At 42.8% G+C, this 16,599-nt stretch overlaps 1 protein-coding gene across 4 annotated transcripts in view; it reads right to left on the bottom strand.

The window, feature by feature from the left end:
* Positions 1-16,599, bottom strand: part of MCF2 (MCF.2 cell line derived transforming sequence) — a 169,690-nt gene that overhangs the window by 67,158 nt on the left and 85,933 nt on the right. For all 4 annotated transcript variants that reach the window (XM_029607776.1, XM_029607775.1, XM_029607773.1 and 1 more), the window contains 2 exons: positions 6,534-6,622; positions 5,223-5,311 (listed from right to left, as the gene is read on the bottom strand). In XM_029607776.1, coding sequence (XP_029463636.1) covers positions 5,223-5,311; positions 6,534-6,622 — 178 coding nt within the window. The remainder of the gene's footprint in view (positions 1-5,222; positions 5,312-6,533; positions 6,623-16,599) is intronic.

The raw sequence follows: 16,599 nt of genomic DNA, 5'->3' as shown, positions 1-16,599 counted from the left end.
TAATGAAACAAAACAAAAATGGCCTCATTCAGTTTGGATTGCAAATTCATTTAAAATTAATGCATATACTATTGGAACATAAATCCATTAATCCCTTATTGCCTAAAAGCAGGAAAAGTTTCTCGCGATTTGGCAGCCGTGCTTTCAGGCACCGCCTGGGGAAGTACAGCAATCTCTAATCCTGACAGGGGAACGTTGTGTCCCTGCCGTTCCCTAAGGTAGAGATGTTTTTGATGTACCTTTCCTCTGTTATTTGTATTGTTTCCTGGGGTTACTATCCTTATTTTCTTATTTTTGTTGCTGACTAGAGTGGACAGTGTCTTTCACTCTTTCTCTTCTACACATGCTGTGTGGAGTTTCAACAATAGATATTTGGGGAAGGGAAGTTAGGGGGCGGGAGTAGGGGGGAATGGGCATTCGATTTTTCTCATGGGAAAAAGTTTCCTTGTGGCTTTGTTGTATTTACTTTGAATATGCCAATAAAAAATATTTACCTAAAAATGAATGCATATCCCGAATATATTGGTCATATGGTAAGGGTTCAATCAGCACAGATGAGCAGTAGCGCCAGTTGTCAAGGCTCCAGACTTCGTTATTGATCCTTCTGAACTTGGCTAATTCTGTCTAGGCATTTAGTTCTCAGCAAAATGATGGTCTTCAGAATTACAGGAGATAATTTGCCCTAAACTGAACAATCTGTAAGCCTAAACTGAATCAGCCAAATTCAGAAATTTGTATAGGAAGAGGGTGGGATTATGGCTGGATCCGTGGCATTGGATCTTCCTATATGATTTGGGGGTTTAGCATCATTCTCCTAAGTCAGCTTCTTAGCTATTTTTAAAAATGTGCTTTTCCCCTGGCCATATCAATCCCTTACCTCAGATAACCATATTCCCTTGCAAACCCCTGTCCCTATTCATGTTTAAATTTCCTACTACCTTTAAAATCTCAAAGCCAAAAAACCTAACTTTTCTTAGCAATTTAAATGTTACCTATATGTTGTTTATTTCTATTTTTTAAGGCAATGAGCTATGAATGCTCATAAAAGCTGCACAAATGGCCAGAAGAGATGGTAGAAGCCCCAACAATCAGCATTGCTGTCACAAGTTTCAAACTGTGGCCTGTGCCAGCTGTATCGCTTAGCAGGATACTGCAGAGAATTACAGCTAGCTTAGCGCCAGCCTCCACCAGGCAGGATAGGCTGCTCCCCCCTTAACCCTTCATGTCACCAGGACCGCCTAGCATTTAAGCAGCTAAAGACAGCCACCCTATGAGGACAATTTTCAAAGTAATTTACATGGGTGAAACAGGTTTTAGCCATGTTAAATCGGCTCTCTGAAAATCGGGCTGTCTTAAAGCAGCTGAACATCTACACATTCTTCCACATGTGTCCTTTTAGCTGCACATAGAGAAGATGCCCCCAGGGTGTGTTTAGTCTGGGGAGGAAATGGAGGCATTTAGACGGCACAAGTAGTTTCCAGCAAAAGTCTACCTGCAGCGACTGCATGCCCTGTGTACTCGTGGCACGCTTCAAAGCAAAAAGTATGCACATGCTTTCCCAAGGGGAAAACCAATGTGTGCAATCTTTGTCCCAGTGCAGACCATTTGAAAACTGCCCCCAAGGACTCCGAGCCACCATATTCTAACACAGTCAAAAGCAGAGCGTGCCTGCTGCCATGTGCCCTGGCTCCTGCCATGGGCCGGTGCACCTCCAACTCCTGCCGGAAGCCAGCGTAAGCAGCCTGTTTGCAGCTGCCTATTCTGCACTGCTAGCCCTTAAAAGAGGGCCTTGGCCTGGCAAGGCAGGCTTTCCAGTCATAGAGCAAAATGTAAATGTAAAGCCAGGTAGGCTTCACTATAGATTACAATACAGTAAGGGGATTTCCTTAGATGTGTGGTCGGTCACTTAGGGAAGGGGGGATGAGATGGAGAAGCAGGAGACGTCTTGGAGGGCGCTGGAGGAGAGGCAGCAAAGGGGCTGCACTTATCCATAGGAGAGGGGACGTGGTGTGGAGTTGATCCCCCAGGAGATCCAACAGGGGGGAGGACCAAGTCAGCCATCTGTGAATAATTTGGGGAGCAAGAGGAGAATTCCCTGAAATTCTTCTGAAGGTCTGAAATGTCAGCAGCATTTTTGGGGGAATAATAAGGGAGTGCTGTTTGTCAGGTGACTTAAGAAGTCTAGGGAACTGTTTTTGCCTTTTAGTGATTTTTGAATTCCATAAACTGTTTCCTATCTCGATTTTGTATTTTGGACAGTCTCCAGTTTTGTATGCTGAGTTTTGGGGGATTTTCCAGAAAACTCTTCTGTTGGGAACTCTGCACTTTGTTAAGTAGACTGTAATATTCGGAAGCGTGATCCTCTCTAGAGCCCTACAGATATATCTTGTCCCCATCACAGAACTCGTGCCTCCAGCCCTGCAATGAAAGGGTTGGTGATCATCAGGGGCTGGAAGTATGACCACCTTGTAAGGGGGAGGGGATCTACATAAAAGAGAAAGGTTCCCCTTGGTGTGAAGGCTGTGGAAGTCGAAAAAAATCATCCAGAGGATAATCCCTTGCCAGCAACAACAAAAGCGATAGTATCTCAGTTGGCCCAGGTTTAGCATAGGCAGGATTCCTTCCTTATCCCTCACTCACTGAGTCTCAGGGGATGTAGTCTCGAACATGCATGTTTCCGAGAAATCATGTAGGAAGGGGCGGAGCAGGGAGCAGCGTCCCAGCTGCCCTATCATGGTTAGCTATAGGCAGCTGCTGCCATTCCACCCAGAAGGAAGCTAGGGATTTATAATGGCCTGCAGTTCTGGCATTTGCTTCTGCTCTTTTGCTATCAGCTTTGCTCACCTCACCACCACTCCCACCCCCCCCCCCCTCCCCATTCCTTGGACTCCAGCTTAAAGAGGCAAGTCATGCCCTGCTTCCTGCATTGGCTATGCTCCCCCGCTGTATCTCAAACCTTCTTAAAGTGGCAACACCGTCAATAGAGGAGATGGAGGAACCTATCAGAATTCTGCAGCATTCCTAAGGGGTGTGGGGACTCTCCATAATGCAGTATTAAAAATGATTCACATCTAGCGTCAGTTATGTGTACTAGAGATGTGCAATCGTTTATCACGAATAAGGCAATTGCAACGAAATTGCCTAATTCGTCGTGGTTCGGGTGCCCCGAAACCTGAAAAGGATTTTCCCCAAACTTCGGGGAAACTTCGTTTTTCGGGTTTGTGTGGAGAGAGGGGCACTTTTTTAAAAAAATAAAAATCACCCCAAACATTAAGATTAAGTACAATACAACCACCCTCCCCCCATCCCGATCCCTCCCCAAGACTTACTAACATCCCTGGGGGTCCAGCGGGGTCCCGGGTTCCATTTGTCCCTCCTTGCCCGGTGTGCTACTGCAAGCTGTGCTCAAAATGGTGCCGAATAGCCTCTGAACTACTATGTCACATGGCCATCGGCGCCATCTTGTGTTCATACCATGTGACAGGGGCTGACCAATGGCGCCGGTAGCCCCTGTGACATAGTATGGGCAAAGGCTATCGGCGCCATTTTGATTCCTGGCATCCGACGGCACGAGTGAAGGAGATCACTCTCGGACCCCCGCTGGACCCCCCAGGGACTTTTGGCCAGCTTGGGGGGGCCTCCTGACCCCCCCCCCCCCCAAGGCTTGCCAATAATCCCTGGGGGTCCAGCGGGGGTCCGGGAGCGATTTCTTTGTCGGCTGCCAGGAATCAAAATGGCGCCGATAGCCTTTGCCCATACTATATCACAGGGGCTACCGGCGCCATTGGTCAGCCCCTGTCACATGGTATGAGCACAAGATGGCACCGATGGCCATGTGACAGGGGCTGACCAATGGCGCCGGTAGCCCCTGTGACATAGCAGTTCAGAGGCTATCGGCACCATTTTGAGGAGCACGGCTTGCAGTAGCACACCGGGCACGGAGGGACAAATGAACCCGGGACCCCGCTAGACCCCCAGGGATGTTAGTAAGTCATGGGGAGGGATCGGGATGGTGAGGGGGGGGTTGTATGCAATGTAATAAAATGAATTTAAATGCTTGGGGGTGGGTTTTTTTTTAGCTTCGTTTCCCGCTTCGTTTTTTGGGCCGGTTTCGGGTTTCCTCGTTTCGTTTTTCAAAAAACTAAATGAGAAAACCCGAATTTTACCACGAAGTATCCGAGCCAAAAAACGACCCAGTAGAAAAAAACGAAGCACATCTCTAATGTGTACAGGAGGGGCTCCACTGAATTCTCACTCAAGTTCCTTTTTCTTGCTATGTCCTGATCACTGGAGGTCTTAGTAGTCATGGTTAAATAGGTGTTGTACTGCCCCAGAAGGAACAAGCTGATTAGACCCCACTGCAAATGGCAAAAGCTTCTGTTCCTTCTCATGCTTTAGGAAAATCTCCTTTCACCCTAGCAAACGCATGTCCGGCTGTTAGCAGAGGTGGTGGTTTCTAGGGGTGTGCATTCGTTTGCAACATATTGGCAATCCACAACATAAAGGCCATATTCGTTGTATTCGTGGGGAAGTGAAACGTAACTGTTACCAGTACTGTAACCAGTACGAAAACCTGACTGACTCTCGTCTAAAATGCCATTTACCTCCAAATATATGGACAACCGTATTGTAACTGTCTTTTCTAACACTTTGGCCAAAAAAAGTATTTACTACCAGCCGTTAATTCGTACATAATTCCCTGTCTCCACACACCTTTTTTAAAATAGGGGTGTATTGTAATTTTCTTCAGTAACCCTGGAAAAGCTCCTGTATTCAGGGAACAATTCACTATCAATTGTAAACCTACCAACAAATCATCCAGAAGATTTTCTTATCAAATATGAAGGCCAAGGATCTAAACAACACATAGGTGGATTGAACCATCTAAACAACACATAGGTGGATTACAGCTCTGCACGATCCCTCTAAGCTCTAATTGTCCTACATCCTCAAAGACTGATCCGGCCCCTCTTCTTCTAAACCATGGAAAGTTAATCTAATGACACCCTAGGGTTTTAACCTCATCGCTTAGGGTTATCACTCTATTACTGATAATTACCTGAAGGGGCAAACGAGATAAAGTTGGACATCAGATACAAAGTTAGGCAGCAAGATCACTTTGAAATCTAAACCTCTATGTTTTCTGACATTTATCATGAATTTTTATGCCAGGATATCATGGATATCAAGATGATATTACAAAGAGAGCCACAGATTCATACCCTTTTAGAATATCCAAGGTGTCTTCGCTATCTGAAATAAATGGCTGTAAGGAATTTCGTTTTCTTTGATAATCATGCATCACTTCAATCTGCAACACAAAAAAAAAAATACAAATTGTGTTCAAATTATTATTTTTTTTTTTTAAATACTAGTTACTATTTAGTAAGCCAGTGAGCAGTAAGTTATTTGGATAAAGTTACCCACATAACCTCAGTTCAATATTCAGCTGCAACTATCCATTTAAAAGTGCCACTGAATATGCTCTGGGTAACTGTCACTCACCAGCTTACTGAATATTCACAAATACCAGTCCCCCCCCTCCAAAAAAAAAACAAACAACTAAAACCTAGCTGCTGAGCAGTGGCCAAGTCCCCCTCACCCACCAATATCAATCAATAATAGTGAATGACCAAGGTCTGCCTATATATGTTTGCATATTGGCCCCCTCTCCCAATAAATGAACACCTTGTAACAAGCTGGATCCCCCCCCCCCCCCTTCCATCTTCCAATATCATTTAAAATTGTCTGGTGGGGAGCAGCACTGATCCTGCCCCCAACCTATACCTTTACAAAGATTTTGCCGAAACTCCCCATCTCCTAAGCCCATATACCCCTCGTAACTGTCCCTAAAACAGAATGCAGCAAGAGAGGCTGTTTCCTGCTCCCACACTGCTGAATAATAAGTTCCGCTAGCTCTGACAGCTTCCAGCACTTAGTAATAATTTATTCACTTCACTCAGGTAATGATTGGTCCCTTCACTGCATGCAACACAGCTCGTTAATTTGGTGTGCGTACACCTGATTTATTTTCTGAGGGATTGGAATCACTTGTGTGAACATTACCAGTAAACATGATAACAGATTTTTAATGCATGTTGAATGTCAGTTTTGACATTTAGCACACATTAATGTGTTATTGCAACTTAGTAAATAGATCCCTAAGTGCTTATGGTTGTTTCCACAGTATAGCTCTTCAGCAAGTTAAACAAAAAGTAAAATTATGATAAACTCATTTACGAGCCTCTAAAATAGTTTTGTGACCACACTGTAGCACTGTTAAAATCATTCTTAAGGACTGATCTGGACCTATTTATGAATACTACCCTTTAGCTGTGGTGCTTTGCCAACATCATGAAACATGGATATTGTTGGCAACAGAGTAAAAACCACATCATATACTAGAAGCAAGAAAGGTATTAGCTGTGAATATATTAAGATTTAATTGTGTAGATGCTGACATATTCTAGAAGGTCACAAAATCTTCTTTTATTCTTTTTTTTTTTACAAAACTGTATAGTAGAGACTGTTACCTTCCGGGAACTTTGCATTTTTCTTGGTGATTTTTTACCAGGTAAAGAAATGTCAAAAGAAAACTTCAAGCCTGAATTAAAGTCCACACCTAAAATGCAAAAATGTACAAGTGTAAATCCTACCAAAATGATCCTGTTCTATTCAGACACATTTTAAATGCTTTATCATTTTAATTATTACTATTATCATGTTTGCATAGCACATCCCAGATGTACACAATGCTCTATAGAGACACGTAATGGACAGTCCCTACTCCTAGGCACTTACAATCTATTTTATTCAGACCGAGAAACCATATAGCTAAAATAAACCGAAAGCAAATTAAAGGCTTTGTATTAGCACAATGAAACCACGAGTGGCCACAACTAGACCAGGTGGATTAAGTGAGGAGACCACTTTGATTACAATGCAAATAAAACACACACAAATTTCCTTTAGCCCAAATCTCATCCAACACCTTAAGACTGAAGCAGGGCCAGCATTAAATCACTATACTGGAAAGATGTAAAGAGAAAGAATCATCTTATATCTAACAGCATACACTCATGCTAATAAAATCTGAAGAAAGATTATTACATTAGAAATTAGAAAATAAAGCATTCTCATTTGCTATTCATAAACTTTTCTGCCATTACAATTCAATTCAATTCAAAGACAAAAAACTGTGGGTTTGCACAAGGGATATTAAATGTGAAACTTATTTATTTATTTTTATCAGCAATCACATTGCATCAAACCAATATCATCATTTCTGTGCACACAATTATTTGACCTCAGGGAAGACAAGTATGGGTGCTTTGCAATTTCTTGAGGAGATATCTGGAATGACAAACAGCTAGATTGATTTCAAGGGAGAATGAAGTAGTGGTTGGCAAGGGGTCATTTCCTAGACTAGGGTCAATACAATACAGTCTTCATTCAGTACTTATTGCATCTAGTATTGTCCTGATTGATGGTGGTCAAGAAGAATTACAGCCCTATTACCAGGAGAGCTAGCTCCATGGGATACGCTTTTGAAAGCTGAAGTGAGCCATTCAAGGTCTCCTCTGAGCACAGCAGGTGGTTTGCAAAAGTCAAGCAAACAGGAACACAGACTGCTGCAGTGAGCAATAGCCACATTTGGACAATACAATGAAATCATCTCTGGGATCAAATGTCTTCTTGAAAAGAAGAAGGCAAGAGATGCTAGAAAGCAGCATAATAGAAAGCCTGCCTCTGCTCATTGACATGTCTTAATTTGATTACAGCTTTCAGGTTTCTGTGTTCTACACATCGAATATCTTTGAGCCCTTGGCAGCTGGCATGCTTCCTAAAGGGCTTGATTTTCTTTATGCAGGCGGGGAGGTTTATCTTTGTGGCCCTTCTTGCAAATCTTGGGCCTGATTCCCTACGCTTTTTTCCCCCATAAACTCAGAATAGCACAAAAAGCCCAAATTTTAAAATGGCCTGCTATGCGCAAAACCGGGGGATATGGGCGTGGCTGGGCCGTGCGAGCACCCAGCGCATTTTAAAAACCACCCGGCCACGCACATATCCCCCGCTATGCGTGGAAGTGCCAGGCTCTTTGAAAAAGGAGCGGCCTGGGGGCCGACCAGGACAGTGGCTATTAGGCCCTGTCCTGGGGAAGCACGCGCCGATGGAACTTGCTTCATCAGATGAAATGTTCCAAAATAAAAAAAGTAGGAAAAGGGGTTTTAGGGGTCGGGGAGGAGAGGAGATTAGGGAGGCAGAGTAGGAAGGGGGATAGGAAAGTTCCCTCCAAGTCCGCTCCTTAATTAGAGTGGACTGGGAGGGAACTGGTGTAGGCCCGATCAAATCGCTGCGGGAATTGTATTTTATAACATGCACATGTTATAAAATCGCCATGTCCATGTGCCGGTGACTGTGTGCACATGGACGTGCATTCAGGGGTTTTTTAATTTATCCCTTAGTAAATTATGCCCTTTTGCTTTATCGCTTCTGATGAAATTTAAGGATCACATGGTAGGTTGATGCATCAGAATAGAATGAGAGGAAGTATTTGTTTTTCCAGTCCCTGCATGGGTCAGAGACTCACCTAATAAGATCCCCCTGGCATTGAAACTGTCACCCATGGCATCACTGCAGGTAAACAGAGAAATCTTAACAGAGCACTGCAATGCTGGCAAAACTCTGGTTTTCAGGATTTCCACGATGAGTAGTAATGAGATATAGTAGCATGCATTTGACCTAAAAACCAAGTTAGTTTGCATAACTTGGCTATCCTGAAACCCATACCCGTTTGTGGCATTAGAGAATGGAAGACTTGACATCTCTGGTGTTCTGAGTATCAAGCCAACGGACAATTGTAACAGGAACAATATAAACACAATAAAATAAACCAAACACAGGTACAGTAAAATTGACAAGGAAAAAGGCACAGAAAATCTGCTCTGGTACTATCCAAATGTTGCTAAAACAAACATGTAATTTATAGTGTTTTTATCTATTTAATTAGAATGATCTTTAGATCTGAATTAGGAAAACAACATAGCCAAATAACCAAAAAAGGCATTAGATAAATATTGTTTCACAAACAGACCCTTCTATTCCTGGATTAATTAATCCAATACTCAGGTCTGTCTTTACTCCCTCTTATTTTCACTCTGGAAAACTATTTGGAGATTAAGGGCTTGATTTTCAAAAGCATTTACACACTTAAAACTGAGATATCTATGTAAATGCAATTTATCTGTGTAAGGGACTTTTGAAAATTGCTATAATATATGCCATTGAATGTTTAATAGGTTTTACATGCATTAAGTGCACTTAATGCAGGTAAATGGCTTTTGAAAATTGCTATGATAGTATGTTACATTTATATGCAGAACTCCTTTGAAAATTCACCTATAAGTGTCTGATTCATCAAGGTATTTACTCATAGACACAGACTGAGAGAAAAGCCTCAGCAAAATAAACACTATAAATACGTATTAGTTTCCACTTATGTTCAAACCTTAGTCTAGGAATTGACTTCAAAACTCCATTCACTTACATTTAAGACAGTTAGACCTGAAGGAACTAACCTGGAGTGAACCTCCATTCATAGGTGGCATTAGTTACTCCAGGACTTGTGTGAAAATCACTCCTTACTCTCCTCACAGAATGAATCCACGCAGCAAAGAGTCTGGAATGAATGTGCATTCACTACCAGAATAGAGGTATGTGCAAATACAGACAGAGGATAACTTTCTTATTTTTTTTTCTTGATTTTATTTTTTTTTTATGCATGCTTACACAACTATTGACAGATGTTGTAACTGTTTACAAGTCATAGTGTACAACCAATTATGTGCAAAGAGAAATACATAACAATAGTATTTGGTCTATGCTCAGGTACTAACATGTTTAGGTGAAAGAGCAAAACATAAAAGTGTAAACCTGAGGTTGCAATTTCAGGCAGATATATACCTAGCTCTAGCACATATTTATAGGCACAAAATTATATAGTCTTAAACAGTCGTAATGAGTCCATTCGGTTGACATGTATTTGTCCTGTGTCCTATATACCCCCCCCCTTCCCCCGTCCCCTCCCATCCTACTCCTATACCTTTCTCACCATGTTTGGTCAAAAAAGACGTTACCAGATCGGGTTCACTGGTTGATAGTTAATAGACAATAGTCAATGATTGGTTTCCAGCCTTTCGGAAAAGTGCTTTTTACTTCTAGGCTTCCTTCATACCCCCTGTGGGCTAGTGATGTAGTGGGTTGCTTGGGTCCTTCTTTCCTTATGGGCCACCAGATCTTGGACCTGGTAGTACCGATAAGGTTTTCCACACAGCGAGAGAAGTTGTTGCTGAAAATCCAGGGATTGTTTTAAGACGTAAGGAGTCTAAATTTTCATGATCCCTCCACGTTTCTTTGAAGAGGCAACTCGAGCCGATGTGTATTCTTGAGTTAAAAGATTCAGCCAATGATCAAAGGAGGGGGGATCCGGGGATAGCCAAACAGACAAAATAGTTTGTTTAGCAACTAAACTGGATCTGTTTACCAAGGCCATTTGGTACTGATCAATAGTGTCTTGACCCGAAACACTTAGCCCGAACAGCCATGTCTTGGAGTCTTTTGAGATCTCTCTTTGTAGTATAGAGGAACAGTGCTCCTGTATCCGTGCCCAGAACATTTCAATTTTTATACATGACCAAAAACCATGCAAAACATCACTGGAGTCACAAGTACATTTAAGACATTTTGGAGAGGAGCTCATCTTGGCCTGAAAGGCTGGGACCTTGGAATAATATAGCTGCCATAAAAATTTGAACTGCACTTCACGCATTAAAATATTATCAGATACCTCGTGTAAGTGTTCGAAACAGTATTTTACATCTTCAGAAGTTAAGAGTAAGTCAGGGTTCTTAGCCCATCTCCGTTTCCATTCTTTGAAGTTTGTGGCTTTCTTGTAAGATGACAACAGTTTAGTAAATTTATTACAAGTGAATTTGTCCGCGCCTTTCCCCAAAAAAAGCTCCTCAAGCTGGCACATCCCCATCAGTGGAAAATAATTAAACTTCTCTGATTGAATGTAATGCCATAATTGCAAATATGCATAGAAGTCTGAGTTGGGTAAGTCGTATGTGGTTTGTAAATTATGAAAGCTAAGTATTATGCCTGAGTCGGGTGCCATTAGTTGACTAAGGCGAGTCAGACCTTTCCTTGCCCATACTTTAAAAATCTGGTTTTCCCTTCCCGGAATGAATTGAGGGTTTCTGCAGATATTGAGTAGGGGAGATATTAATGACTGAAGGTTAAGCAAGTTGCATAGGGAATTTCCAAGCCCGTCTACAGGAGGCAAGGATTTTGTATTGAAGGTATTGAGTGGGAACTTGGAATGCCTCCACTTGTATACATGAGGATAGCGAGTACCCTGCTAACCACTGTTCTAAATGTTTAGTAGGCGAGAAATGAGAGCTCCCTTGAAACCAATCTCTTATGTGTCTCATCATGCAGACTAAGTTATATCTCTGCAAGTCTGGACAAGTCAGTCCTCCATTGGGAAGGGGTTTCCAAAGATTCATCAAGGCCAACCTTGCCGTGGCTCAGTCTGGTTTAATTTCACAATGCGCATTAGCTCTGCTCTGGCCGTCCCAACTCCCTCCTCCCCCCCCCGGTGGGGGACGAACTGGCTCGGCGACTCTTCTACCCTTTCCTCCTCCTGTGTGCAACTGGCAGGCCCTACTCCCTCCCCCCTTCCCCAGCGGCGGAGGAACGGGCTGAGCCGTTTCTCGGAGTGGCGACTTGTCTGCCCTTTCCTCCTCCCCTCTGTGACACTCAGCACATAGTGCAGAGCTCTATGGTCCGCACATGCACGGAGGAACTGCTCTCTACTGCACATTTGCGGTCTGTCAGAGCCCATTTATATTGTAGATAGCATGTGTTGCTTTTACGACCCCCCTCACTAGCATTTAACTATACATATGTACACTTGCCTCCTCATACTGTAAATAAGCCCTCATATGCTAATTTCTCAAGTGTACATGCCTCGTTAACTTTGTTTATAATTTCTTTTGCATATTTAACCCTAACTTGAATGCAAAAAGTTGTAATTCTGCTCTTTGACTCTCCTCCTTTGTATTTCGCATATTACCCAGTTAGCCCTTCCCTTGTTCATTGTAATTTCCTTTCTCAGTTACTTGTAAACTGACATGATGTGTCCTACGAATGCCGGTATAAAAAAGTGTTAAATAAATAAATAAATAAATGGCGCTGTTTTTCCCAAAAAGCATGTTTTTACCTGTCGCAGGTGTCACAGCTATATAATAGAGGTATATAAAAACACGCGCGTATTCGAATGCAACGTTGTGTCAAAATTTCAAAGCAATCGGTGAAGAACTTTCGGAGATTTAAGATTTTGAACAAACGAACATTTACATTTTTATTTATATAGATTATCTAGAAAGTGGTATGAAGAGTGAGGTGATCAGATTTGCAGATGACACAAAATCATTCAAAGTACTTAAATCACAATCGGATTGTGATAAATTGCAGGAGGACTTTGCAAGACCGGAAGATTGGACATCCTTATGGCAGATGAAATAAATTGTGGACAAGTGCAAGGTGATGCATATAGGGAAAAATAACCCATGCTGTAGTTACATGATGTTAGGTTCCATAGTGGAGTTATCCACTGTGATGCCCAGGAAAAAGATCTTGGCATCATAGTGGATATTAAGTTGATATCATCAGCTCAGTATGCTGCAGCAGTCAAAAAAGCAAACAATGTTATGAATTATTAGGAAGAGGATGTCATAATTCCTTTGTATCTCTCAATAGTTAGATTGCCATTGAATACTGTGTGCAGTTCTGGTCTCCACATCTCAGAAAAGATATAGTTGCATTGGAGAAAGTACAGAGAAGGGCGACCAAAACAGCTTCCTGATGAGGAAAGGCTAAAGAGTTTAGGGCTGTTCTGCTTGGCGAAGAGACGGCTCAGGGGATTTGATAGAGGTCTACAGAATAATGAAAGGACTTGAATGGTTAAATGTGAAGTGATTATTTGTTCTTTTAGATAATACAAGGACTAGGGGCACTCCATGAAGTTAGTAAGTAGCACATTTAAAACAAATCTAAGAAAATTATTTTTCATTCAGTGCACAATCAAACTCTGAAATTCATTGCCAGAGATGTGGTTAAGACAATTAGGGGTAGATTTTCAAAAAGGGTGCCCTCGCGTACTTTTGTAGGCGCATCAGGCGCAAACAAAAGTACGCTGGATTTTAGTAGATACGCGCGTAGCCGCGCGTATCTGCTAAAATCCTGGATCGGCGCACGCAAGGCTACCGATTTCGTGTAGCCGTCGCGCGCCGAGCCGCGCAGCCTACCTCCGTTCCCTCCGAGGCCGCTCCGAAATCGGAGCGGCCTCGGAGGGAATTCGCTAACGCCCTCCCCTCACCTTCCCCTCCCTTCCTCTACCTAACCCACCCCCCCGGCCCTGTCTAAACCCCCCCCTACCTTTGTTGGGGGATTTACGCCTCCCAGAGGGAGAAGTAAATCCCCGCGCGCCAGCGGGGGATTTACTTCTCCCTCTGCGCCTAGACGCAACCCGGGGGCGGTTCCGGAGGTCGCGGCCACGCCCCCGGACCGCCCCGTGCTGAAACCACGTCCCCGGGCCCGCCCCTGAAACGCCGCGTCCCTCCCCGAAAACGGCGCGCCGCTCGGCCCCGCCCCCGACACGCCCCCGACATGCCCCCCTCGGAAAACCCCGGGACTTACGCGAGTCCCGGGGCTCTGCGTGCGCCGGCAGGCCTATGTAAAATAGGCGCACCGGCGCGCAAGCCCTGCTCGCGTAAATCCAGGCGGATTTACGCGAGCAGGGCTCTTAAAATCCACCCCTTAGTGTAGTTGGGTTTAAAAAAGGTTTGGAAACGTTCCTGGTGAAGTCCATAAACTGCTGTTAATCAATAGGGAATAGCCACTGCTTGTTGCCAGCATTAGTAGCATGGGATCTATTTAATGTTTGGGTACTTGCCAGGTACTTGTGACTTGGATTGGTCAATGTTGGAGACAGAATACTGGGCTTGATGGACCCTTGGTCTGACCCAGTATGGCATATCTTATGTTGAATAAATGTGTGACCTTTTCTCTTTCAATTTATATTGATGTGCCAAGCCAATTCTAATTATTTATTTTTATCTTCTTTCCAATTCTATGAAGGGTAGTTTGTAAGATCCCTCCCAATTGATACAGGATAGTCTTTTTAAGTCAATCTGGTAAGGAAGGACCGAATCTTTCTTACCTCTCCAGTAGTTTGTTCGTCCTTCTGCTCCTTACAACTCATAGTACCTGAAAGACACCTGTTTTACTCATCTCCTTGAGATGATTTTGGACTTAGGTATTTGCCAGGTACTTGCGATTTGGATTGGCCACTGTTGGAAACAGAATACTGGGCTTGATGGACCCTTGGTCTGACCCAGTATGGCATATCTTATGTTCTTATTGACCTAGAAATAAATCCACAAAATCTCTCTCTTTTTCCTGTGAATAGAAGATCCATTCCTCCTCAAGAACTCCTTACAGACTACCTGTGCCCTCAGATTGTGATATTTCTGCTATTATCAAATACAAGAATCTACTGGTTCCCTATGATGGTAACCTTTAAACATAGAATAATAGAAATATAGAAATGACGGCAGAAAACGACCAAATGGTCCATCCTATCTGCCCAGTAAGCTTATGGTAACATCTGCTGTGCCTTATAGGTTACCCCATGCTTATCTGTTTCCCATACCATAAAGGTTGGGGCCCTCAATAGTCGCTGCATGAATCAATTCCCCTTTTCCCGTTGAAGCAGAGAGCAATGTTTGAGTTGCATCAACAGTATCAAGGCTTATTGGTTAAGGGTAGGAACTGCTGCACCAGCAAGTTACTCCATCCTTTAGCATTTAGGGATCCACAATATTTATCCCATGCCCTTTTGAATTCTTTCACTGTTTTGGTTTTCACCACTTACTCCGGAAGGGCAAGGCAGGCATTCACCACCCTCTCTGTGAAGAACTATTTTCTGATAATGTGTGCGCACGTGTCGACCCATGCCCAGTGACACCGCCATTTTATAATATATGCACACATGTACGCGCCTGTTATAAAATAACCTGACCATGCACACGTGCGCTCAATTTTAAGCGGACCCAGGCCTATGCGTGCAAACGCCGCTTCTATCACGTAAATGGGGGATTTTAATAGACACATGCACCATTACCAGGTTTCCCAGTTCACCCAGGTAAGTGATAGGACTTCCAAACTCCCCTAGCTTAATAGGTGCCCTTCACCCCTGTTAGCCCTGACCCTTAAAACTCCACTGATCAATCTATATATCTTTATTTTATTACTGCATAGCAGAAGTAAAGTTACGTGGCAGAGGACCCCCAGCGCACGCCTGTCCGCAAGTATTTATGCACAAATTTGAAATTGAAATCCAAGAATGCCCATGCCCCGCCCAGATCACTCACACACTGCCCTTTTTTTTTTTGGAACTTTTTATTTGTGTATGCAGCGGGAGATACACGTGTATCCAGGCAGCTTTTAAAATCCTCTTGGCAGAGGCCAGCCCAATATATTTGCGTATCTCCCAGTTTTGGCTCATTCCAGCCTTTTAAAATTCTCCTTTATGGGAGTAGGAGATGATGTTAACAACTTGCAAGCCTCTATAAAAGATTTTAATTGATCTACTTAATAAAACACTTACAAGGATAATGTAAAACAAATGAGAATCCCAAAGACAAGATGATGTTTCTGAGGGCCAAGAAAGATCAGGAAAAGTTCTCACTTTTTGTCCCAAAAAGTCCACATTTAAATTTTGAAAAGATGCCCCCAACATTTTGCTTAAATCAGCTTCAGAGAAAAAAGAAACAAGTAAAGTAGTTCTTTTAATTACTTCTGGGCCAGACGTTTCCAAGAGTATTTTTGACAGAGCGTGGCACATTGCAATCATGAAAAAGAGGTGAGCAGTCTTTGATATCTTGGCTTCACGATGTTAACGGAAGAAAAGATGCTCTGGAACAGTTGAGCAAAAGGGTGGCGAGGGGGCCAGGATTCTAAGCAGCAGTACTAGTCAGGTTCCTTAACATACTAACTTACCTGCCCTATGGATCTTTGTTTCCTCTTTTGGTCATATTTCTAGATCTTCTTTCTCCTTTGTTCAAATAAGAACATAAGAACTTGACATACTACATTAGACCAATTCATTAAGCTGAGTATCCTACTTTCAACAGTGGCCAATCATGGTCACAAGAACCTGGCAAGATCCCTAAAAGTAAATAGATCCTATGCTACTATTGCACAGTGATAAATAGTGGCTAATACTTAAGTCTACTTGGTTAAAAATAATTTGACTGCCTCCAAGAATTTGTCCAAACCTTTTTTAAATCCAGCTACGCTAATTGCCTTAACCACATCCAGTAATGAATTCCAGAGCTTAATTGTGCATTGACTGAAAAAGACTTTTCTCCAATTTGTTTTGAATGTGCTACATACTAACTTCATGGAGTGCTGCCTAGTTTTTGTATTTTTTGAAAGCATAAATAGTCAATTTACATTTACCCATTCTATTCC

Source organism: Rhinatrema bivittatum, chromosome 6, assembly GCF_901001135.1.
Source record: "Rhinatrema bivittatum chromosome 6, aRhiBiv1.1, whole genome shotgun sequence".
NCBI classification, from domain to species: domain Eukaryota; kingdom Metazoa; phylum Chordata; class Amphibia; order Gymnophiona; family Rhinatrematidae; genus Rhinatrema; species Rhinatrema bivittatum.
The sequence above is the reverse complement of the archived record's forward strand: the minus strand, read 5'-3'. Positions and strand labels throughout refer to the sequence as shown.